This window comes from Argentina silus (assembly GCF_951799395.1).
Source record: "Argentina silus genome assembly, chromosome: 12".
NCBI classification, from domain to species: domain Eukaryota; kingdom Metazoa; phylum Chordata; class Actinopteri; order Argentiniformes; family Argentinidae; genus Argentina; species Argentina silus.
In genome coordinates this window covers 9827450-9852789 of record NC_139666.1, presented here as the reverse complement: position 1 = coordinate 9852789, position 25340 = coordinate 9827450, and the positions used below count along the sequence as shown (strand labels likewise).

At 42.6% G+C, this 25340-nt stretch overlaps 3 protein-coding genes across 3 annotated transcripts in view; 1 reads left to right on the top strand and 2 right to left on the bottom strand.

Annotated features, from left to right (window-relative positions):
• Nucleotides 1–10841, bottom strand: part of mylka (myosin, light chain kinase a) — a 47009-nt gene extending 36168 nt beyond the window's left edge. Inside the window, exons 1-2 of the mRNA XM_083681738.1 lie at nucleotides 10678–10841; nucleotides 4328–4484 (exon numbers count right to left, since the gene is read on the bottom strand). Of these exons, the coding sequence (XP_083537864.1) occupies nucleotides 4328–4480 (153 nt within the window). The 5' untranslated portion in view covers nucleotides 4481–4484; nucleotides 10678–10841. The remainder of the gene's footprint in view (nucleotides 1–4327; nucleotides 4485–10677) is intronic.
• Nucleotides 10842–16641: 5800 nt separating this feature from the next.
• On the bottom strand, nucleotides 16642–18393 carry LOC310813242 (ropporin-1-like; the record flags this gene model as incomplete). The annotated part of the gene is made up of 4 exons (XM_083682105.1): nucleotides 16642–16723; nucleotides 17002–17183; nucleotides 17583–17733; nucleotides 18278–18393. 4 exons carry the CDS (start codon nucleotides 18391–18393, stop codon nucleotides 16642–16644), a joined length of 531 nt encoding a protein of 176 aa, XP_083538231.1.
• Nucleotides 18394–20434: 2041 nt separating this feature from the next.
• kalrna (kalirin RhoGEF kinase a) overlaps nucleotides 20435–25340 on the top strand; it is a gene marked incomplete at its 5' end in the record, with an annotated part of 142423 nt that continues 137517 nt past the window's right edge. Inside the window, 1 exon segment of the mRNA XM_083681564.1 lies at nucleotides 20435–20501. Within this exon segment, the coding sequence (XP_083537690.1) occupies nucleotides 20435–20501 (67 nt within the window).

The window sequence follows — 25340 nt, the reverse complement described above, 5'->3', positions numbered from 1 at the left end:
AGAGCAATTACAACTTTAACTCCTTCCAGAAGCTGCATGAAGCGGAAAAATACAGCTCGATCATCTGGATCATCTAAAACACTGCTTATAATGCTTACTCATGATTGGACAATGCCATATAAAGATGAGCAACATCTGCAACTTCTCTGAGAAATATCTGAACCTAGTGTCTATGGAGCTATGGTATACGTTCTTTTAATAAGAGAATTGTTTTCCACTATTCCATTTCTGACAAGCATAAGGAGAGGTGATGGATCCTGCCTTCACTGGTGATGGATGTTACCTCGGAGAGCAACATCACAAAGTAACAAACTCACTGACACCCTATCTCCTCCAGGGAGTGGGGAAACTTCTGTGCACTTGCCGCCTTTGTTTTGAGGTTTGAGCTGGTCTATAAATCATACAGTCCCTTTAGTCTGTGTTTGGTGTGTGTGTGTATGTCTGTGTGTCTGTGTGTGTACACCATTGGGCAGACAGATGTCTGAGCTGTTTCATCCTATCATCATCACTAATGCTCCTACAGTCCTCAGGATTGGTGCCGAACTTCTTTTTGCAACATCCCCCACAAACTTTTAACACTAATCTTTCCCTCAGTAGGATACTGCCACTGCAGCCAAACATGCCAGAGGTCCTTCCCAGTTTAAGGTACAGCAACTCCCCTAAAATGTAATAATTGAAGCAAATTCTGCGTTGTTTCAGATCATCCGAGCGGAACCTGAACTGTCTGAGTTCTGCTCCAGCGGTTATGAAAAAAACATTACTTCAGGAAGCTGAAAGTCACAAGGCAAAGATATTTTAATCCCTATCAGAGGGCATTCCATAGATTGAACTCTCAGCACTGCACAATCAGGTTGCACCAAGGCAGACACAAGCACTGTTGGTCATCTCTCTCTCTGCTAACAAGCTCAACTCATCCCAATCTAGCAATCACAAAGGATTAAGGCATGATGTGTAACAAGTGGCTATTTCATCCTCAGTAAAAACAAAAAGATATTCAACTTGTGAATGCATTGTTGGCAGATTTGAGCTGTAATGGGGATACAACACAGTGCATTATACGGTAGACCTCCCTGTTCCACTGTATAATGTACTATAAGACTGTAACACTTTAGGCTGCGAGCTGGAGAATTGAAGCTGAAGGTAATGTTATTGTTGGTTCAATCTGGAGCGGAGGAATGCGAGTGAGGACCAGACTCAGATGTCTGTGTTTAGGGATTGTAAATAATACCATATTATCCATACATGTTAATGTGCCAGAACAGGAGGGACTCAGACAAGCAGACAAGGCTGTCTGTCTGGGGGAAATATAGTTCCATTCTCCAATCTCTTTTACAGCAAAACTTGGTTAAGAAATGATATGCAATTTAAGTAAGTAAGTAAGTACCTGTACAAGCTGTGCTTCATCAAGGTGGTTTCCATACAATCATCAATACTGACCATACCCAAAGAACAATTGTTTCTAAATGATTTAATGCAACAATTATCTTATATTATGGAAAGCCTTAAAATGGACTCCAGTCGAGTATCAGGGTAGTAAAACATTAATTTACTCAAGGTCTCCTTCAGTGGGATATGAATGGACAATATAGTCTGTAAAATGCTACCCAAGTATTGATATCAGTAGTTTGCAGTGTTAACAATGTGGTTATACCAGGCCAGTCCCCCCCCCACACACACACACACACACATCGGACCCCCTTCAAACACTTGGCCCTTCTCTCTCAGGAAACAGCTCCACTCGACTGCCAGAGGCATTGCTGTTAATGACGAACCACTTTCATGCCATCTCAATATTTTCGGAGGAATTTGACGATGTGCTGTTTCCCTACATTATGTGTCCAAAAGCCATTCAAAGATGCGTATGTTTTAAAACGAGAATAATGAGGGTGAAAGATACTTGGATCCTTCCGAATGATCCCTTTCCACATTCCCGTCCAATAAAACTGGAATCTATTTAATTCTCCTATCAATTCCGGGACAAATGGAAATAAACCACTAGATTAGGATAAAACAGGGGGGGAGGGATGTTCTTCCTGTGTTAGTGATTTAGACATGTGGAGAACCACAGGGGCAAGGCACACATGTTAGCAACTACCAGATTCCATAAAAAGCTAAATAAGGTAGTGTATTTATCTGACAATCACGAACCTTCCGAGGTTGTTACAAGCCTTTTTTTTTCTTCTTCATAAAATACTTAAACTATGTCACCAGCACTCCATTAGCCTAGCGTCCTAGCATTCTTGAGGCGCTCGGCCCTTACCCAAGCCAGGCAGCCATATTTGGCCTCTGTTCACCTCAGCGCAGTATGCACTGCGTGCTCTGTGGACCTGCGGCGTTAGACATCGGAGACCACAGCTCAATGGATTCTGACAGTCAGAGCGTCTGAGCTGGAGAGACAAAGCCAGTCCAGTTCTCCTCTCCAGACTCAGCAGTCAGCACTAACTCCCTCTCTCCTCTCCTGCAGCTCCCCTGGCTCCAGCCGAAAGTGGCAGCGGCAGGTTCCCATCCACAAGCTTTTTTCACTTCAATTTCCTCTGCCCTACCCGCTGGGGTTGACGAGGAGACCACAAGGGTTTAGCGGGCAGCCCCAGAGTACCATGAGCCATTTGAGAAGGCAAAAATCTACAACTGTGAAAGCACATTGATGGCTGCAAATCTGCTCAAATGATATGTTAGAGAAGCCAAAGGGAATGATGTTTTGAAGGTAGGAGAATTTATTCAAACTCATATTGCACCTCAACCGAGAAAACTGGTTCAGTTAAACAAATATGTTTATATGCGTCATCTCTCCATATTACTGTATCCTTTCAGCAAACTCAACCCTGCAATTGCAAGCTATAATCTATCAGACAAACTCTATAAACTACCCCACGAGCTTCACATACAGTAAGCATTGCTGCATGGACCTGAAGCAGAAGGCTGAATGAAAACCAGGTGGATGAGTGGAGGAGAACACACGGTGACAGGAGCCTGCCTTCTGTAACACTGTCTCATTAATCACAGTTCATTCCCAATGACAGAGAGAGAGAGAGAGAGAGAGAGAGAGAGAGAGAGAGAGAGAGAGAGAGAAAGAGAGAGAGAGAGAGAGAGGTCATTGATAATCTATCTTTGAAAGAGAGCCGGCAAGAGAAAGGGACAAGAGGTGTGTGTGTGTGTGTGTGTGTGTGTGTGTGTGTGTGTGTGTGTGTGTGTGTGTGTGTGTGTGTGTGTGTGTGTATATGAGACAGACAGACAGGAAGACAGAGACCACTCTCACTGCATACCTAGTGTGCAGTTTACATGGAGGGCACCAAGGAGACTTCAGAGGAACTGAGACTCTCACGTACGAGCAGTCTGACTCTCTCTGGGAGGTGTCAAAACATCACACAGTGACATGAAAGGTTTTCAAACTCCAAGCGAGGCCACGGGAGAGAGTTGGTGTAGTTGGACTGACAGTGATGTTGACACGTGCACTGGACTGTGTAAACCATACATTTTAGGGGAGAGAACGAGTCAAGAATATAAAAAAGACTAACAAGACCTACTCTAGGCCTGGTTACTGAAGGAATCCTTCACTAAATAAATTCTACTTGACTATACTACTACTACTATTTCAACCCTGACAACTTTACAACTCAATCCCAAGAGTGCAGATCTCTCTTTTCTATTCTTTTCTTTAACACATCCATGACTTATCTGTTTGGATAACTTGAACACATATTTGGGCAGGATTTTACTCCTTTGTTGGAATAACAAGTCACCATGAATTAATCATATCATAAATGGAAATTCAAGTACACTTAGCCAAAAAGACTATTGGGATAAATCATAACTTGACAGTACTGTCAGCATTTTCAGACTTCAGCACAAAGTCTGCTTGCTCATCTATGGCCAAACAGAGTCTCTAGCTAACAGGTGACTGAGTCCTATCAGCCATGCCCAGAATTGTCAAAATGCAGTCTGAGGGATCCTGGCACAGACTCGGTCTGCTAACAGGAGTTGGGGGTTAACAACAGCCTTTAACCCAAGAGCAACAAAGTCCACTTCATCACCTCCACTCAAAACACAATGAAACATGTCGAACTCAACCACACTTGGGTGGGGTGCAAAACCGAACGGATATATACAAAAGTAGGAGGGAAGTAAAGGAGATTTGAGAGTGAGAAAAACAGAGAGAGTGCCCAGTATGCCAGATCTGCGGGGTTGGCATGTCTGAAGCCACTCTATTGGTCCTACTGTACCACCACGCCCTGCCAGCTTAATGAAGAGAGTCATGTATACAGAGAGAGAGAGAGAGATAGAAAGACTGAGAGAGAGACAGAGAGAAGAGATAGAGAGATTTTCCTACCTTCCCATCAAAGCGTGCGGTCCCTCCAGCGCTGACACGAGCGTTGCGGGGCGGGAGGGTGAACGCAGGGGGCTCGTTACTGGGGGACCCTCTGCCTAAAGTCAGGCTGGTCTTGGAGATCCGAGTTGTTGTCACCAGTTGCACATCCCCCATGTTTCTGTGTGGGATGACAAAAAAATATGTATTTTTAATCAGTGTTAATCAGTCTTGTTTTGCCAGTGCATCTTACTGTAGGTTTACAGGCTTTTCAGTACTGATATTTTCACAAAGTATTGATTCTAATGGGATATTGATGATGTGATTCCTGTCTCTATAGGCCTACTCTCTTTTAAACCTAAACCATCAACCATCTGGTTCTTGGTTCTTTAGTCTGTTCACTTGACCGTATCAGAGAAAAAAACATAGATATGATGTTTATCCTATCCATCAATTCACAATCAGCATCTGTTTTGAGCTTGTTTCTCTCAGACGCCTACCCTCAGCTTTGGAAAGTCATACTTTACCTGAGGCTGTAGAAGTAGTTAGGGAAATATTTGAAAATAAATTAGACTTTTCCTGAAGTTATGGAGGGAAATACCTCTGATGGTTCTTTTTTTCAGCGCTGGCTTGTACATTCTCAGACACCTTTTCAGGTCAACTAGATCTCTGTGATAAATAAGCCTAGAGCCAAATCCCAAGCAAATAGAAGACCATAGAAAAGAAGCAACAAAAGTGCTCCCTGTACAATCCCAATATTTCACTAGGTTGTCCAGATTTCAGTGCTTGCTCTGTTTTGCCAACATGTTATCAACATCTGAATCTGTCCCTACTGTCAAACTAAATAGATGGCTTGGTAATACTTCATCCTCACACTGTATTACTGTAACATTATACAAGGAGCTATTTATAACAGTGATATAAAAGCGATGTAGTAGATTCATCTAAGTCTGCTAGGTCTGTAAAGAAGCAGTTCCCATGGTATATTTTCCATATGACTCTGGCTTAGGCCCTGGCATTCAAACATACTGAACAGAATAACCATATAAGTACAATACCATTCAACCATACTCATCAATCCAACCTAAACCCTTTCACGCCATCTTAATCCTAAAATCGTACTCATGAATAAGCCACTAAAGACAGGCATTCCTGTGAGTTATCTGTACGGTATGCTTTACTAATCTGCTACCTGAATGGCTTGGGTGGTTCCTATAAGTCTTTTTCAAACAAAGTCAGTGATACTGATTTGCAAACATTCTATTCTCGACAAATAAATACATCTTGCAAAACAAATGTAAACTATGGAACCCAATGAGTCAGAATGATTTAATTTATATCATACTGCATGCACAATATTTATAATTACACCAAAAAAGAGTACAACAAATCACTCCAAATAAACAAAACAACACATGTCATGTGTTATAAATGTGTTATAATCATCACTGACTCAACAGAGGGGTTGGGACCACCGACGAGGGGAGAGTTGGTGTGATTTGATCATTCTGTTGGGAGACTTTAGATCTCTGACTGTGATGTAAACACTGGGGCCACAGTTAGGCTGTGGCATGTGAAGCTGTTCCCCCCCAGAGGATGAACGTGAGAGAGGGGGTACAGGGAAGGAAAACATGCAGCTTCCTCTAAGAAATGCCACGAAGGCCTGGGGACCCACTTTCACGTTCAGAACATATCAAGTGTAGGCCTAGTTACTCTAAGAAAACTCTTAACTCATAACTCTAGTTACTCTATGAAAGCTCATAACCACCTGGTCCGGTATTAAAAGCGAGTCACATTTGAACATTAACCTTAAAAGCTTTAAAACTCTCCTTTGTGTTTCTTTGCTAAGCAAAAGGCTATTGTACAGCATCACAGGGTTCAATATCAATACCTTTCAGGAGTCATTAACAAAGAATTTGAGCTCTGTGAATACAGTTCCTATCCCAACTCTCTACAATGCCAGTTTCACGTGGGATTCACAAGGTAAACACAGCTGTGCATTTGATGTAGCGTCTCCTCAAGCTCACTTGCTGCCTCAATGTTGCGAGGCCGAAGGGAAGGAGGTGAGGTGTCAGTTCTGGGTCAGTGAGGAGCTCTGGATTGTGTTTTTGGCTGTGGTCTATAACCTCCCAGCTGTGGTGCTATACCTGATATAGCATGTGACACATTAAAAACACCCTGTCATGAGATTTATATACTTTGCAATAAAACAAAATGTCTCAGATCATTAAAGGAGGCTTTGGTGGATTTAGCTTTCTCAGGGAACCTGCTAGTCACGCAAGCATCTCATAAAATAAGCTTTGTAAGCCTAATGAAGTCTACTGCCATTTGTCTAATATCGTCTTATTACTGCCAATCTGTCTGGATCAATTACTTATTACTGTGCTCAAATTCCATTGGCTCACTGCATTGCCATGTCTACGACATTACAATTCAAATCTAGTCCTTGTCCTGTAGACAACAGCTATTACAATGCTGACTACACCATGTGCATGTATGTTACATTGTCTGTGGCATGTGAACACTACAACACAGGTACCTACAGTACATTATAGTAATTAAGACAGCATGTGCAATAGAGGGAGAGAGAGAGAAGCTAGCATAAATCAGAGACAGCCAGGCTAACTCATTGTATCCCCCTGTGTGGGTCTGCCTTCGCAGTAGTAGAGGCAGTGGTAGGCCTGCTTCTGTTTAGTGTCCATGCTCTATGGAGGTTCCTCCACTAGTTGCCCTGAGGCTGGGGTTGGTGTGTGCCTTCTTCTTCTTCTACATATAGTATGTGCTTTCTTCTGTCTTGTCTGTGCAGAGTGAACATGAGTGAATAAGACAGGAACAGTGTAAGTATTCTGTGTTGTAAGGTTTGCCTGTAGTGGGGCATTCATGGGGCATTCACTCTCTCGTTCTAAGCAAAGGCCATTTTGGATATCAATGTAATCAAACTGTACCTTGATTTGCTGGATGGAAAACAAGAAAGCTCGTGATTAATCAGACCATTGTAGTTAATTCCAGCCACTGCATGATGGCTTTTGCCAATCGAGGAGTCAATGACCGGATCTAATGGTAAACATCATTTCCTTGAAACTTTGGATGTTCAAATAACAAACAGAACCTTCACAGTGAGACACATTAACTTATTTAGCCTGTCAAATGATGGTTTACTTCCTCAGTCCATGTTCAACTCAGACAACATGATGTTAATCCATCAAGGACACATGGTCTGGATTAAAAGTAGAATACTGGGTTTAATTTATGAGCCTCTCTGAAGTTTCACAAAATAGATGGGAGAGCATAGCCTCAAGTGGAATGTAATCATGTACTTTATGAGGATTTGGTAATGAAAACTGTTTTGTTACTTGTATTGACTTCCCACCATGAACAGACATCAACATAAATAGTTCATGTCTGAAAAAGCAACAACACTCTGACAGGATGTTCATGACCTACAACACCACCACAAGGGAGAAAGTCCCTTTGCTGCATCCCGCAACGATTTCATATTTTAAAGCATTCTCATTCAGGGAGAATACAGTATGTCATCTTTTTGCAGGCGTTTTATTTCAATACATTACAGCAGAGACATGCATGTATCTCTGAGTGGCAGTAATAGATTTCATAAACGTGTAATAAGTACACAAAATAGGTATTCTGCATCATCCATGGCAAGGACATAAAAGGGTCCATTACAGTTCTTTTGTGTTTTTGAAAACATTATTCTGCAATCCATGATCAGAGGCAGAGCACGATGTTGCTTCCCATCTATGAAACAACAATATTGTGCCACTATCAGCAGCGCCACAGCCAGAGCTGTGTTTCATTAATCCTATCTCGGAACACAGAGATAGGGCTGTTGGTGTTTTATCAGTTGACAGTGAGCAGAGTATATTCAGAGCTCCAGTGGTTTGTTTGACCAATGATGTTTTAAATGGCACTGAGTTGGTATAGCTTCATACCTCAGGGTTGATGATGTCAGACTCATACCATGGCCAAAGAGAAATGGACATGGTTCCTTATTTAGGGATATGAAAATAATGAAAAAGAGGGCATGCTGAAGAAATAGAAGGCATAAAACTAAATGAAAAGGTATCCCAAAAAAAAACTAAAAAAACAATTTGTATTACTTTGAATATTGAACTGTTGTAACCAATGACACTAACAGATTTGGCAGAAGTTCTAATGGTAAAAGGTCCCTGAAATACAAATGTGGAACACCTGGGAGAAATTGACTTCACTCTCTGACACTTTGGGGCTCTGTTGCACCTGTGTTAGCAAACACCTTGGACGTTTACATGACCGTGGGGTCGTTCACCTTCCCAGGAGTCCATTAGTGTGACATAAGCTACAACAGCCCAGATGGATGGCCAGTCCAGCTGTTTATCTACTCACAGGTTGATAACCTGCAGAGAATGTTGTCCTGACAGGACAGATACACAGATAAGACTAATCTCTAACCAGACTTATCACAAATCACACAATCCTAGCACTCGATCAAATTGATTCCCAGAGATAGAATGACATCATGCATTTGGCCTGTGTTTTAAGAGCAGCTGCTTGTCTGGACAAATGAATGGAATGGAATATATCAGGACTAGGAAAACATGGAAACTATGAAACTTACATGTGACTTGTACAATGACTTGTCAGAAAATCATCTGTCCTTGGTATGACTAGCTTTTCTCAGCCTATGTACATACACTACATGTAGGTGCTAAAAAGCTAGATTATGTTTATCACTTCGACATTCAACTCTACCACAGGATGTGGAGGAAACTCAAAGCGAGACCAAAGAGGAAATCTAACAACACCAAAAACCAATAATGAAACAAGGCTTTTATTTCCCTAGCAGGTAATAAAACACTCAGGATCCTGTCCATGTTCAATTACTGCAACACTTACAGCTGAACACAAATACAGAACAAACGACTGGCAAGACCACAGACCATAAGGATAACAAACGCAGGTGTAAAGACACTGAAGGACCTACAGGTGAATAGGCCACCCTGGATGTGTGTGAACACAACATCTCATTTGACATCTTATACATTGTAGTAGAATCACAATTGTTGAGGAGCTTCTTGTGAAAGCCAGCTGGGACAACAGGCCTGGGAGATAATGGGTCCAGTGACAATGATACTGTTTGGCAGTGGTGGCAGGAAGCACAGAGGACACTGACAGGGCTGAGATAAGGATAGAAACCCTGTAACCCACTCCTTTCTACACAGATACCAGCTCATCTCAGACACAAAATGATGCTGTGTGATGCCCAAGTCTAGCTTTGCAGCTGTAACCATTCCCCCCCATAACAATCAACTCTTGTTTCAGCTCTGGCTGTAAGAGGGAATTTTCTCACATCAAACATAGATGGAAATCCTTTTCCCTAGCTCCTTGAGCTATAATCTGGGAGCACAGGAGAGTGATTTAGTGAGACTCCTGTACCTGAGCGGTAACACACTTGTGAGCTGCTAACGAATGAGTTATACCAGCCAGTCTCAGTCTGGCGTGTTGTCTCATTGTCTGCTGATGGAAGAGTGCTGACTTCAGACTTTTGGTCCTATTCAAGGCCGCGTCGGGCTCTGAGAGCCAAACAAAGTAGCCGACCTCCAGAGCACAGCTGGAGCAAATGGATTTAAGTATGTTAGTATAAAGGACTACCACTTAAATCACTTGTGTTTAATAAGTAATGACACTGTTACTGGCTTGAGTGATTTATGTACGGAGCTCATTAGGGTGGAACTCCCAACATCTCTGAACTTAGAATACAAAAATAGAACAGAATAGAAATGATAGACTAAAATAGAATAGAGAATAGAGAAAATGAGCTCGTTATGATCTTACAAGTGGTTGTCTGTCATGTTAGTAATGGAATCATCATTCAGAACCAAGTCTATAAATTATAAATGCAAATCGATTTCTTCAGAGGGCAAGCCTGCATGGTTTTCATCAGACACTTGGGTAAATTGTGATGAGAGAAACCGTTTTAGGCTAAATGAAAGTCAAGAGTATAGTCAAGAAGAGTATAAAGTCATAAAATAACATGAACATATGACCAGAACCACATCATCAACCACATCATTCAGGGTATTACAGTATTACATCAGATATCTCTTTAGAATAATGTCAATAATGTCAATGTCATTCCAAAAATAATTAAAATGAAAATAAAAGGTTTCATGGTATTATTTGGTTGATATAACTGCATACAAAGAAGAGCCAGAAATTGTTAATGTTTTCAAGTAAAAGGGTACTGTAGTTAACTGTCATGTAGGTGAGGTGCAGTAATTCAGTTAATACAATTTGATATCCAACAGGTAGCAAACTTTACCTGGGAGAAATTCCACTTGGTGTCAGGAATGTTTCAATATTTCAGTTAGACTTACCAAAATAACACGTTGCCAAGAGCTCCAGAGCGTCTCTCCAATCTTTACCGTTTCTCCTCTTCTCCTGCTCTAAACTTCCTCTCTGCAGAAACCCTTCTCTTCAACTCAAAAAGAACGGAAACCCGTTTCCGAAGACCGTTCATTCAACGTCGGACTTGTAGCCGTCTGCTTGATTCGTAATTTGCTTGTATCTTGAACAGTATCAAACTTTCTGGCGTTAATCCTAACAACACACGCTCTGAGACCTTTCATTGGTCGTGGTTGGATTGCGAGTGGAAGGGGGAGGTCTAAAAATGAGCAATCTCTGTGCTGTCCAGGTCACTGTATTTGGGGAATGTATATAGGTGTATTTCTCCCGCAGCTCAAAGAGGGAGTACACAGGGATGAGATACATTTAGTGACCTCAATCTGATTCTTGAAATTCTCTGTGATCCTACAATATGAAAGCATTTCTCTTTGATAGAGCAAGATACATCTTTAAATGTATTAAATGTACATATCCCCTCACTGTTGTCAAAACAAATTTAGGTTGTGATCATCCAAAACAAAGAGGCTGAACAAGTACAGTATACTGATACCATTACCTAATGTGACATAACAGTACAGCTCTCCACATCAGCCCAAGATATGCTGTCGTCAATTCCCCAAGGCTTTGCCCACTGTAGTCACCTCAGAATGAGGTCAAAATTCAAATGCCACAATTCATTAGGATCACCATGACGTTCACCAATTATAACACCATTTCTAAAAGCCCTGTTATAGTGCAAAGCTTGTACTGATGTCAAAGCTACCATAGAAGAAATATTACTGTGAAAAAGATATGTTCTTGGAGCTGTGTGCAGTGGCAAGAATACAGTTGAGCAGACAGTTTGCAACATGTGGAATGGTCATTTTGTCAGTGTGTGATTCAAGCCTGGGGCTGAATGGTGAAAACACCTGCCACGTCTCTTGGCTGTTACAGCGACCGGTGAAATACATTCTCTGGGACTTGCAGCTGATCTCACAGGCTGTCAACACTCAGCGATGGCAGCACCATGTAGGAAACACGGACGGAAAACAAGAGAACCGAAAACCTCAGCCAGCAGGCTGGATGTGCCTTTAGAAAAAACAGTCCGTCGTTTAGGAATAAACTCCCAAAAACTTGAGAGAAAGTGTGAATAGGATCCTTTGTTTATTTAATAATGATTGTGTGTTAGTCAATGGTAGGATATATTCTAATAAATGCACAGTATGCCAATGCAAATTAAGAATACAATGCATGTGTTGTGTTATTCTGCTTTAGTATAAGTTTCAATCAACAGACGGTGTCTAAACACTACAGCTGTTTCACAAATATACTGCTCAGCACTGGGGAACTGAATAACCTTACCACAACCTAACCTGGCCTTTTGGATCATAACTCACTCCATAATGCATTTAGATCTGTGCATTTGGGGTTTATTATGAGTGTAGCATCAGTGCTCTCTAGTGGATATGAAACCTTACCATTACTCCTGTGAACTATATTATAACACTATCCTCTGGTATATCACAGTATCAATACTGTATCAGGAAGTGTATGCATCCTCCCTCATTGACTGTTGGTCAATAATAGAAACATTGGGATGTTCAGTATACTTACTTCCGCCGTAGATTGAAGACCCATCTCTTCAGGCTACATCTTACCTGTCCCTCCTTAAGACCTCTTCATCCCCACTACCCCCCCTGTACAAGTTTCTCCAGTAATTCTTCCTTCTTCTAGCATTGTGACTGCCAACAGCCCCTGGTCCCAGTATAGATTACTTTTTCTTATGATGACTGATGGATAGATAATTCACTTACTTAAACAAATGTATTTGTTGTAAGTTGCTTTGGATAAAGGCGTCTGCTAAATGCCATAAATGTAAAATGTAATGTACTTGCTGTAATCAGTCTTTTTTTTAATAATATACTTCCTGTATTTTTGTCCTCATCATAAACATCAACATATAGTTCCTATTATACATATACGTTTGCATTTATAATGTAATACAACCAGATAATGCAATAACTTGCCAGACAATGAAATAAACCTGTGAAGCGGAAAATGTAATAACTTTATTACATTATCCAACTGTTAACCGGTGAATGCAATTGTCTGCACACTGGTACTGTAGGGTTAGGGCTGGAGTTAGGTTTAGGGTTGGAGCTAGGGTTAGGGCTAGAGCTAAGATTAAGATTGGAGCTAGGGTTAGGGCTGGAGCTAGGATTAAGATTGGAGCTAGGGTTAGGGCTGGAGCTAGGATTAAGATTGGAGCTAGGGTTAGGGCTGGAGCTAGGATTAAGATTGGAGCTAGGGTTAGGGCTGGAGCTAGGATTAAGATTGGAGCTAGGGTTAGGGCTGGAGCTAGGATTAAGATTGGAGCTAGGGTTAGGGCTGGAGCTAGGGTTAGGGCTGGAGCTACTGTAGACTTAGGGCTGGAGCTAAGGTCAGAGCTGGAGCCAGGGTTAGTGTTGGAGATAGGGTTAAGGTTGGAGCTAGGAGTCATGTTGGAGTTAAGGTTCGGTGGGTACCCCAAATAGACAGAAATATTGTCAAGAAATTACCTGATTTGGCATTCAGGGGCACACCTCCCATGAGCAAAAGCTTATTTTGCAAAAGTGTGTTAGCCTGAAACTAAATAATACAATAAAAGTGTGTGTGTGTGTGTGTGTGTGTGTGTGTGTGTGTGTGTGTGTGTGTGTGTGTGTGTGTGTGTATGTGCGTGTGCGTGTATGTGCGCGTGTGTGCATGTGTGTGTGTGCGTGCATGGGCAAGTGTATGCAAAACATGCAACACAAAGTTATTACATTATTCGTCCAAATAATTTACTTATTAGATTTTCTGTCTAACAACTTAGTTGTTACAAGGTGTACAATTTCAATAAGACCATCTCATATTTGTGTTGACACACGCCCACCCATTCCGAAAAGAGGCAGGCTTTACAGTGCTCCAGCATGGGAATCAGATTAAGGGCACCCCACCGGAAAGGTAAAAGTAAACATTCTCTGGGAGTGCTGCCTCAAACGAAACACCAGACAAAACAATCTCTAGCTCTGTCTCAAACACGGAGCTGGTCCCCCATCTACGGTTCCCTTACACATTGTCAACAATGCTTGAGTGTGAGGTGCTTTGTAATATTCTTTTTTTCCACAGATATTTTGCTAGAACACTGAACATACACACAAGTTGAAAAGAAATCCATGCTTTATTCATTGGAATCTCTTTTTATTTAGCTTTTCCACTCGGCTGTTGATAACAATCATAACATGCAGGAAAGACTGGGAAAAAATAGTCATGATGACTTTATAATGAAATTGTGCTGCAGGCTTCATCACTCCATTTGTACCAAGTGATAACCTTGACCCTAAGAGAGAGGAGTCTGTGGTTAACAAGAAGTTGACCTCAGGCGCCACTGATCTGCTTATCAGACTCTTCTGATGGCCTAATGACTTTCTTCCTGTCCATTCCTGGCTGTACAGTATCTCTGTAATTGGTGAACCCACGGTACTGATTAAAGCAGTAACTTCACTGTGTGGTTTCGAGGAATGTTTTATGGCTGAGTTTTGGCAACATATTTACCCCAATCCAATTTGAGAACGATACTGTTCTGTTCTGCCAGCTAACAGGTTATTGTCATAATTTTTTTTTAGAGATTAATCAGCTGGACAGTTTCTTCAGTTTTGTCTTGTGATCAAAGTTAGGGTTTGGTTGTTAAAAATGAAAGAAAAGAAAAACGCACACCATGGTTTTTGGTGAGGTGCAGGCTGGCGGGTGAACCTTCGTTGCACCCTCTTGCTGCTATGCTAATGATTCATTGGGCCAATGTTTCTGCAGCAAACTCAATTAAACCCCGAAGAAGGCAGCTTGCTGCTGAAACATTGGTCCAATAAATAATTAGCACCAGAGCAAGAGTGTGCTGCTATCTTTCTTTCTTTTAAGAATGAAATGTTTTTCATCAAAACTTTTTCATTTGTTTACATTGTCCCTATTTGGTGAGGTTTGCATGTGTTTCAAATCCACATAAACAAATAGGGTTTTCGTTTATCAACCACTTTCAACTCTCGCTTTTACTCCACAATACTAATTATGCCAAGAGGCCTTTTTGTTAATTGTACAGCACCCTCTGCTGACCAAGGCTAAGAAGTGCACAACCAGCACAGTCTGTTATTTCATGAGTAGTCCAGAATTATATGCCTGATACATGCAACAACACTCCCCCGACGATCTGTTGTCAGTTTGCCCATTTTCCAAAATATAATGTTTCCACCTGTTACAGTATGTGTGCAGCTATTCAGAATGGACAGTAAAAAAAAATATGCATACAAGCGCGTGTCTCAGCCTCATTTTCCCACAACCTGGGCTCAGCTAACATTCTGTATGTCCACAGCTTGCGATGAAGAGCTTCAGTGCATATCAAGCACTCAAAGGAGGTATTTCACTGTCTCTTGGTTTTCATGGCTATGTGATAGTTTTGATTTACTTACAGTACAGATGGTGTTTCTCAATTTCAAGCAAAGGCTTTAAGTCCACACAGTCAAAATCATTCACCCAAGTCACCCATTCTATTCCAAGTCACCCTTCCCCTGATATGACCCTCAACTTTTCTATTCTTTATTTATTTATTTTACCTGATTTGGCTTATTTTGTTTGGGCTGTTGGATGAATTAACCATACGCTGTGCATTTGTCTGGGCCTATGGTGGGTAAGCCAGAGGAACCTGGCACTGGCCCAGAGCTCAGTGCCCTGTTAACGGGCCATGGTCTAATGGCCCCGGTCCTCCTGGCCCAGAGCTCCACTTAGACCGCAGAACATTCCGTCCACGCTCAGGTGACCATGGAAACGGCAGGAGCTGGAACGAACGGAGCAATCAGAGGACCATTTGCAACATCCTCATACAGTAACTAGCTATCGGCATGCAGCTTATACTGTAACTGCCTGCATATTCCAACCACAAACAGAACAAACAAAGGGATTTTTGACTAATTGCATTATTCCATTGTAAGATGCATGCATTATTGTGTGTTTTATTGTATTATTTTATTTTATGGTATGGTGTGTTTTGGTCCGAACATTGATTACGTTATCTTATGATGACCGATGGATAGATGATTCACTTACTTAAACAAATGTAATTGTTGTAAGTCGTTTTGGATAAAGGAGTTTGCTAAATGCCATAAATCAGAGGTAGGTTTGGCTGAAATCAATCAAATCGTTCATCCTGTGCAGTGAAACCAACATGAACTGCATTACACAACACACACTCAGAGAGGGCTTAAAATAGCCTTTCAGAACAGTGTATTTTGGTGTAGAGGGGCCGACCTGGTTGAGGAAGGCAGTCGCTTCCTGGGCACCTGGTGACCCAGCAGGCCCATCTGTGGGAGGACACAGTCCCCATGTTAAGGGTGGTTCTCTGGGGAGAACTTGGCTGTCCCTCCCATTAAACCCACACTGGCTGTAGAACAGGACTCTGCTCCATGTGAAAAAAATGTCTGCCAGCTACCTCATCACATGGAATAGCTGAGAGGTTGAAATAGCATTTGATAAGGCTGTTGTGGATGTAGTAGTATACTGTTGTATGGAAATGGCTGGTCTGCTCTGGTCTGTTTTTTTTCTACTTCCATTTCAATATCAACTCAAGACTTCATTGTGATTAAATCTACTGTATATGTGCCAAACACTTTTTTAATGCAGGTGCAGCACAGGAGGAGCAAAAGCCACACAATGTTATCTCACTGAAAATTGGAACAACACAACGCAGGCCATATTTTAATGAGAGTGCCCTTCAAGTCTTAAGCATTTGCATGAAATAAAAATGATGTTATTTGAAGTGCAAATCTTATAGATAGATATATGACTATGAGCAATGTCAAGAAGAAAAAGACACATTTTGCAATGTTAAAAAAATGCTAAATCAAATTTATTACTGAAATAACAGGATATGATTGGCAGTATGCAAAAACGTATCATTTTTTTGTGGGTGGATCCAGACGCAACTTGCGGTTGTTGACGAAGTCTGATACTTTCACCACACCATTGTTCGAGTTCCTGTAAGAAACCAAACAGGATAGAGGGAAAATAGGAAATTCATAATGAAAACATGCTAAATTATTGTGAGAAAGAACAGAAACCGCAGTCATGTGACTTGACATGGACACAATACAGTGACTGCCTATGGCCCCTGGTCTGAGCATTGATTACTTTATCTTATGATGAATTGGATAAAGGCGTCTGCTAAATGCCATGAATGTCAATGTAAAGGTTCTTTGAATACAATCATCATCAAACCATGATAAACACTGAGCCCATGGGTGTTTGCTACTCACGCCATCTTTTGGAAATGTTCAAGAGCTTTGACGATCTGCTTCTGTGTGAGGTTTCCATTTTCAGCTGCCAAGTAGGTGAAGAGAAACTTCAACGTTTCATACGAGACACATGCATCTGGGTACTTGCAGTTGAGGTCAGAGTTCAAGATGTAGCAGGCAAGAATCAACGAATCTTTGACAGTCTGCCAAGACATGGAACAAGAGGGTGATTTCCTTTTGGATTGAGAGCACATTGTAATGATTCTATGAATGGAAATTAATGATCTACAGTAGTACAGAAGGACAGAAGGACAGAAAACCCCCCACAATGAATGGAATTCAACCTTAAAGCTCTTTGCATAATGAATGCTCTGTCTTCAGTGGTCAGATATCTCACTCATTTGGGATTTGGGAGTTCCCATCCTCACAAACACAGTATTCTTCCAATTCATGTGCATCGTTGGAAGTTGCACTATACTGTAGACCTACTGGTCAGTGCATACATGAGTTGACAACCGATGCCACGTTGTTCACAGTGTGAGCTCTCAGAGTGACTGAGATTACATGTACAGTAAGATGAGTTGAATATATATTCATCATACCTTTCCAAGATAACTGCAACACGAAGGAAGGAATTTTTTCCACTCAATTGTGTCGCCAAACTTCCCCTTTAATAAGATGTGATTCAAGGAGTCCAATGGCATTTCCAAATATTTCCACATGAGCTCAATCTCCATCCTGTTCAGTGATCCTCTTTCAGACATCTGTCAAGAATGTCAGATCCATTAAACTGTGCTACATTTATTTGACAGTCTGTCTACTTGATTATGTTCACAAACAGAAAGTGCACTCAAAGTGAAGAAGAAAATAATGAATAACTATATAACTAAAGAACGTGTGAAAGTATAGGCCTACCAGGGGATGCAGACCAGTTAATATCTCCTGTGAGAGTATTTTTGGTTTTGCCTGTGGTGGCACAATCTCTCCTTTGACCATAGCTGTGAAATATCTGAAAAAGCCAAACATGATTACCATGGAAACCTCACTGACTCTCAGGGGCGGTTTCCCAGATACAGATTACATTTGTTCGTAGACTAGAATGGACTTTCAATGGACATTCTCTATTGGACATGTTCAGAACTGGTTTTTAGTTCAGAACTGGACTTAATCTGTATCTGGGAAACCAACCCTCAGTGTAAAGCCCATCACTGATTTAGGAGCATCTGATTGTTGCCAAAACAAGGATGGATTGTCTTCTCTGTGAAGACACTTTTGAACGATCAGCTTTTGAACTCACTTTGTTGCATACTCAATGATATCCTCTGGCTGATCTCTCAATACATCTTTGGTGAATCCCAGCATAAACTCTGGAAGTTCAGGTGGTATTTGATATCCTTCATTTGATGAAGCCATGCCTATGCTGGGAACACTAATCGGTCCTAATGGTAAAAATGAACAAAAGCGAGAGAGAGGGAGAGAGAGAGAGGAAGAAAGAGAGAGAGAGAGAGAGAGAGAGAGGAAGAAAGAGAGAGAGAGGGAGAGAGAGAGAGGAAGAAAGAGAGAGAGAGGGAGAGAGAGAGAGGAAGAAAGAGAGAGAGAGAGAGAGAGAGAGAGAAAGCAAGAGAGAGGAAGAAAGAGAGAGAAAGCAAGACAAAGACAAATGCACACACATAAAAACAGACAGACAGACAGACAGACAGACAGACAGACAGACAGACAGACAGACAGACAGATAGACAGACAGTCAGGCAGACAGACAGACAGACAGTCAGTCAGACAGACAGACAGACAGACAGGCAGGCAGGCAGGCAGGCAGGCAGACAGTCAGACAGAGGAAAATATACGGTGGATGTAGGCATCATGCACTCTGGTTCTTCCATCAGTCTTAGAAGCTTTTGTAAATCTATTTGTTCATACCATTAAAGCTAAGTGAATGGAAAACTGAACTGATTTACATTGAGCTATTGAAATGGCCTAAGGGCAACAAATAATATCAGAATGAGAGGGGAGTTAAACTTACTGATCTCTGTTGGCTCTTTTCCGAAATGAAAAACTAGTTATCCTCCTCTGCGTTTAATTGTTTGTCAAAATTGATAAGATGACAGATAGGTAACTAGGTAACAGTATTGGCGATCGTGACATATGGAACTCAGCGCAGTCCTTTTTGGCAGTGTTCTATCAGGAATCTATTCGATGCTTGTGGTAGTACAAAGTATTTGCCACTAGAGGGTAGTATCTAGCTATCTTCCTTATGGCCGAAATGCTGTCCTTTGCAGGAACGATGCTTGGCGCGACAGTGCCTTTGTGATTTTTATGATAAGACATCAAAAGCAGAGCTTACCTTTCAACATCTTTTCATGAACAAAAAACACACACCACTAAGGCCATCTTATATCAAGCCTCAAAGTGATTAAGAAGACTTCCCTTCATTCTTAAAAAAGTGTTTTTATAATTGCCTTTTCTGGACCGATCAACCAATTGTACATGGCAAAATCCTGATACATTTACCATGTTTTCTTAACACATAAATACATATTGTAAAACGTCACACACGCCATTGCTGTACAATATCTGTACTAATCTCTCTGGCAGAATTATATATTTTCATCATCATAGAAGCAACAGTGTTGTCCTTGGCAAAAAATCTTGTAAGTTTGGGGGAAAGCCATATTGATGATTTTATTTTATTTAGCTTCCATCAATATTCAGCAATATTATCCCTCTTAGCAATCAAGTGAAAGGGAGAGGAGTGTGCTTCTTGGGGGCGTGGGTATAGGGGCGGAGGAGGGTGGATGCGGAGGGGGTCCGGCTGTGGGCTATTGTTAGGAATAGCATACACACCCAGCCGACACATCTCCACGATTGGAGGATTTCCCAATAAATAAGAAGGCAATGAATATGGGGGAAGATGCTGACATATTTGAAACATCATGATTTTGTTGGGGGGGAAAGAGTTATACATGTAAAATGAAGAAGATGCCTCTCAAGCCAAACCACTGCCATTATGCAGATTTCGTGACATCACTAGGATGAAACTGCCAAGGAACCGTTCTCTAATGCAACCCTATGCTGATGCCTTGCCTTTGTATGGCTAATTTTCTGGGATGCTGAGGATACATTACACTCAAGACGTGGAGCGTTCAGTGCGATTCCGGTGTTTTTGCCAGCTGAACTGCCAATTTGCAAACCTACGATAGCTTCATTGTGTCACACGCGCCTTGGGTTCCTTTTGTGGCGCCGGGGCTGAGAGTGGAGGTTGAATTCTAAACAATAGAGCAACATACAGAGCTGCTTTGGGGCTTGTAAGAAGGACGGAAACCCAAGGACTGCAAAGCGAGCTGCCGCGAATAAAGAACTGAAGAACATGAAGAAGCCCCTGCACTGATTTGGTTACAGTAATCACTGGATTTATTTCGCGCTACATTTGTATCTTTGAAATCCTCAAGGAGAAATCATGAATTCAGCGGAGGCAGCCGAGGAGGGACCGAACGATTCGGATACGGATGCGTTTTTCAAAACAGGTAGGATGGGACAGTAGTCAGTCTTGAAACCTTTCCCCACTATGAAGTTCACCGTTTTGATACATTCAGTGCTGTTTGAAGGCAGGTCAGCTATTAAGTACAGTGGCCCCAGTGTGATTCTGTTTGAGGGTGTTATGTGAGTCCAGCGGTGTTGAAGTCCAAGATGCAAAATGTGGTATGCCTACTGACTCTATGAATGGGAGAATATCAATAATGTTGTGTTTATGGTATTCATGTTATTATAACAAAGGACTTGCAATGTAAAGTATTTTTTAGAACATATGTGTACTGGGGCTACTTAGTTGCTTTTGTCTGGCATTACTCCTATGCACACCAACATTTGACCACACACACACACACACACACACACACACACACACACACACACACACACACACACACACACACACACACACACACACACGCACGCACACACTCTCTCTCTCTCTCTCTCTCTCTCTCTCTCTCTCCCTCTCTCCCTCCCTCCCTCCCTCCCTCCCTCCCTTTCATAAGAACTGTAGTTGTGTGTTTTGAAATGTATATCATTTGTCACTTGAGGAAGTTGACAGCTTCAGATGATCTTATGTCATCCATCAATAGTGTGTGCCCTCTCCGCACTGCTCAAATGAGTGCTTGTATCCATTAGTGGGTATCTCCATCACTGCAATGTATCTCAGGTTTCTCAGCTTCAACCCTTGTCAGGGTTACTGCGCTGAACTGGTAACCCTGAATCCATCCACTGATGCCAAAAATCATCTTTTCTCAGTCAGGAATGGATGGAATATGTGTCTGTATGTTGCTGTTTAGTAATTACCATATTATTACCATGGCAATGTAGTGCTGCACCTTTGAGATAGTGGTGCTTGTTGATAGATGTTATGTAGATGTGTCCTCTTGTTTGATATGTGTTTTGATAACATAATCACTTGAATGCGATCTAGATCTGTGGCAACACTGCAGAAATGGGATGGCTGCGCCAAATCTCACACACACATACTCACACACACACACACACACACGCACACACACACACGCACACACACACACGCACACACACACACACACACACACACACACACACACACACACACACACACACACACACACACACACACACACACACACACACACACACACACACACACACATATTCTGTATTGCTGGAGGAGTGAGGACACACCCTTGCTCTCCATCTCACTCCCTCACTCTCAGCATGGGAATCACAGGAGCTCTGCTGTTGCACTGCCACACACCCAGTACAAAGTACCTCTCATCTTTCATATTTTAAAAACACATATTTTCATTCACAACTGCTAAGTCTTTGGGATAAGTGGTTTATTAAAGACAAGACATGAAGTGGTGGTTGGTTGCATTCCCTCCTTTTTCTGTAGATTATTTCGAATGAAGAGCTCTTTCTTGTTTCAGACGAAGGTCATGTTTTGTTACTATTTGAAAGGCCTGTGTTTTATGCAAAGCATCCTCGTTGTAAATTGAGCCTAATCTATCAGGCAACCTTGTTTGGTGGAGAGAGCAGTCAAGGACCAGGAAGTGGTACACGCATACGCTTGGAAAAGTGCCGTTAGACATTGTTTGTGCCTTTGGTCTCAAGGTCTACAGAACCACAGCCAGCTCTGTATTTGTGTGTGTGTGCTTGTGAGTATGTGTGTGTGTGTGTGTGTGTGTACATGGAGCACATGGAGATGGAGTGGAAATGACTCACAGCTGGCCAGATTTGTAGAGGGAGAATATGAGGACTTTACTGTGGTGTATATAGTGGAGACGAGGACATCTGCTCCTGTTTCACTGAGGTCCATCATTGATAGTTGTATTGATCCACCATGGCAGGCCCTACCCTGGGGGCAGGAAGGCAGGACACACACACACACACACACACACGCACGCAGACACATACACAGACACAGACACACAGACACATACACACACAGACACACACACAGACACAGACACACAGACACATACACACACAGACACATACACACACAGACACACACACACACACACACACACACACACACACACACACACACACACACACACACACACACACACACATACACACACACACATAGGAGCACCCCCCCTCCCTGGTCCAAGTCCCAGTCCCACTCAGCCACAGCCCCAACCAGGACTGGGTGTGGGTGTTTGCCCAGCGAAGAAGAAAGACATTATGTGGCTGAATGAGCAGTAATCCATTCACAAGCAGCAGGGCTGTAAGAGAGCACTAGAGTGGGTTTATACCCTCACTGGAGACTCCAGGCCTGCTTATTCAGGAGCTTAGAGGTAGATTAACCTTGAATGCAAACTTTAATTCACCCCTCTTTGTACTGTGGATTCAAACTGGAAGCGTTTTCTTGCGGGAGGACGTAGGTCCTTCCTTGCCTGCAAGGCTTGCTGATCATACAAAGCAATCAGAGGACCTGGAAACGCTGTTTCTCTCTATTTCAGTCCACCTTTTCAGTGGTATGTAATTGGTAGCCATGGCAATCGCTAGCTAGGTAATTTACCCTGCTGCTCTTGGGTTTTGGACATGGGGCGCCTCAGCAGAGTGACAGCCATCATCTTCCCAGGTGATAATTACTGGAGATTGGCAGAAGCAAGCCTGAGCCAATATCTGCATTTTATTTTTTCGATCGGCAAGAAATAAGTCTCGCTAAGGAAATAAGCAGAGTTGTTTCTGGAGCAAAAGTAATTTAGTTGATTTCCCCTTCAAAGCCCAGCATGAGAACAAAGTAGGCTTATTAACCAAATGAATAATGAAACAGTAATTTTAGTGATTATACTAAAACAGGGTTTTAAAGCCTGTACCAAATGTCCTAATATGATATGTTATCATAACATGACAATTTTACTTTGAGTTATAATACACAAGTCTTAATGGTTAATGTTATTGTGGGGGTCCATTCATTATTAAAGCCCTAGCTGCTGTTGCTGCAGCTGTGTGGGTGCTAAAGATGAGAGTGGTGGTGGATTGGCGTGTGGTCAAACAGCTTGCTCAAATCTGTTAGGTCAGCTGGTTGACCCGAGTGCCCTCAGGACCTTCATTTTCCACTTGAGTGTGTGATATAGGACACACTCCCTCCCTCCCTCCTTCCCTCCTTCTCAGGGAGCCTAGACACAAAGGGCACAAAGGCCAGTGCAAAGAGCACTTAGGTTATTATGACGCTTATTAACTCAGCTCACGCCTGCGAGGGGCGAGTATTTTCATTACAATTAAAAAAGCACAGCCGTTGATATTGAGGCTCTGCAGATGTGGCTAAGATGGAACGTCATGTGTTTGTGTGCGTGTGTGTGCGTGTGTTACGTACATTAAATGATCGTGTGTAATTAGCTTCCTCGTGTCAGGAAAATATTTACATTAATTTCCACTGCTGTGAATACTCCTTGCTGTCTTTCCCAGTTATTATTTGCACAATTCTCACTATTTTTATGTAGTGTATAAGCTATCCTGCCAGAGTGTGCGTTGAAAGTTTAAACAGTACCCACCACACTGTACGTCTGGGTATCATGATCTTGGCAGTGGCATATAGCAGAAGAGAAGGAGTCTGAAATGCTGTTGACTGAATTGAGTCCCTACAGTCTGAGAGGCAGGCAGGCAGGCATGCAGCTCCACCCACCAAGACGAGCCCTGGACTGGGTCCTGCATCTCAGGGCTAACCCCCCCCCCCCCCCCCCCCCCACCCTTCTCCTGGTACCACACTGGTTCCAGTAAATGGCGGCTCTGCTCCATGCAGTGTTGGTTAGCAGGGGGGAGAACAATGAGGCCTAATGCCCCCACAGTCAGCCGGAAACAATGAGAGAGTGTGTGCGTGTGTGTGTGTGTGTATCATAGGGGTTCCCCCTCCTTGCCTCCCCTTCAGCCAGCCAGCCAGCCAGCCAGCCAGCCAGCCAGCCAGCCAGCCAGCCAGAGAGCACCACACTCTAGTGTGCCCTGCACTGTGATGCTACAGCAAGGGTGGCAGATGGCTAATTGGCCGACGTAAACCGCTGGGGTAATAGAGAGAGTGAGAGAAGATTTGTGAGGATTATTGAGTCATGATCGTGGAGGGAGGGAAAGAGAGAGAGAGAGAGGGGGGGGGGGGGGGGTGGACATAAAACAAGGAGGGATGTCCCCCTGTCTAAAAAGCAGCAGGCCCCTCACTCCACGTCTCTAACCATATGCCCCATGGTGTGCTGTTGTATAGGAGGCCCCAGTTAGCTCGGGAGGCTAATGGAGTAAGATCTTATTAGCTGATCCACGGCTGAAACGGGGGGGGCTTTTAGAGAAATTAACGAAGCACTTCCCCAAGGGCAGCATCTGTGTTTATTCTGACAAAGAGGCAGCAGCAGCAGCAGCAGCCATTTACATTCTTCTACCTGAGTGTTGTTGTTGTTGTTGTTGTTGTTGTTGTTGTTGTTGTTGTTAATCAGACAGGCGTGCGTGTGCAGCATTCCCTAATGTTGCTGTTGGGTTTCGGATCATCTTATTGCCGTCCCCAATCGCTGTCAACATTTGTGTGTTTGATATGGATAGATACGCTGTTCGATGGGAAGCACAGTCATTCGCTGCAGAAGAGATGTGGAGTCTTGAGAGTAAGGTGCTACACCAGAGATGTGGTGTCATGAGAGCAAGGTGCTACACCAGAGATGTGGTGTCTTGAGAGCAAGGTGCTACACCAGAGATGTGGTGTCTTGAGGGTAAGGTGCTACACCAGAGATGTGGTGTCATGAGAGCAAGGTGCTACACCAGAGATGTGGTGTCATGAGAGCAAGGTGCTACACCAGAGATGTGGTGTCATGAGAGCAAGGTGCTACACCAGAGATGGGGTGTCTTGAGAGTAA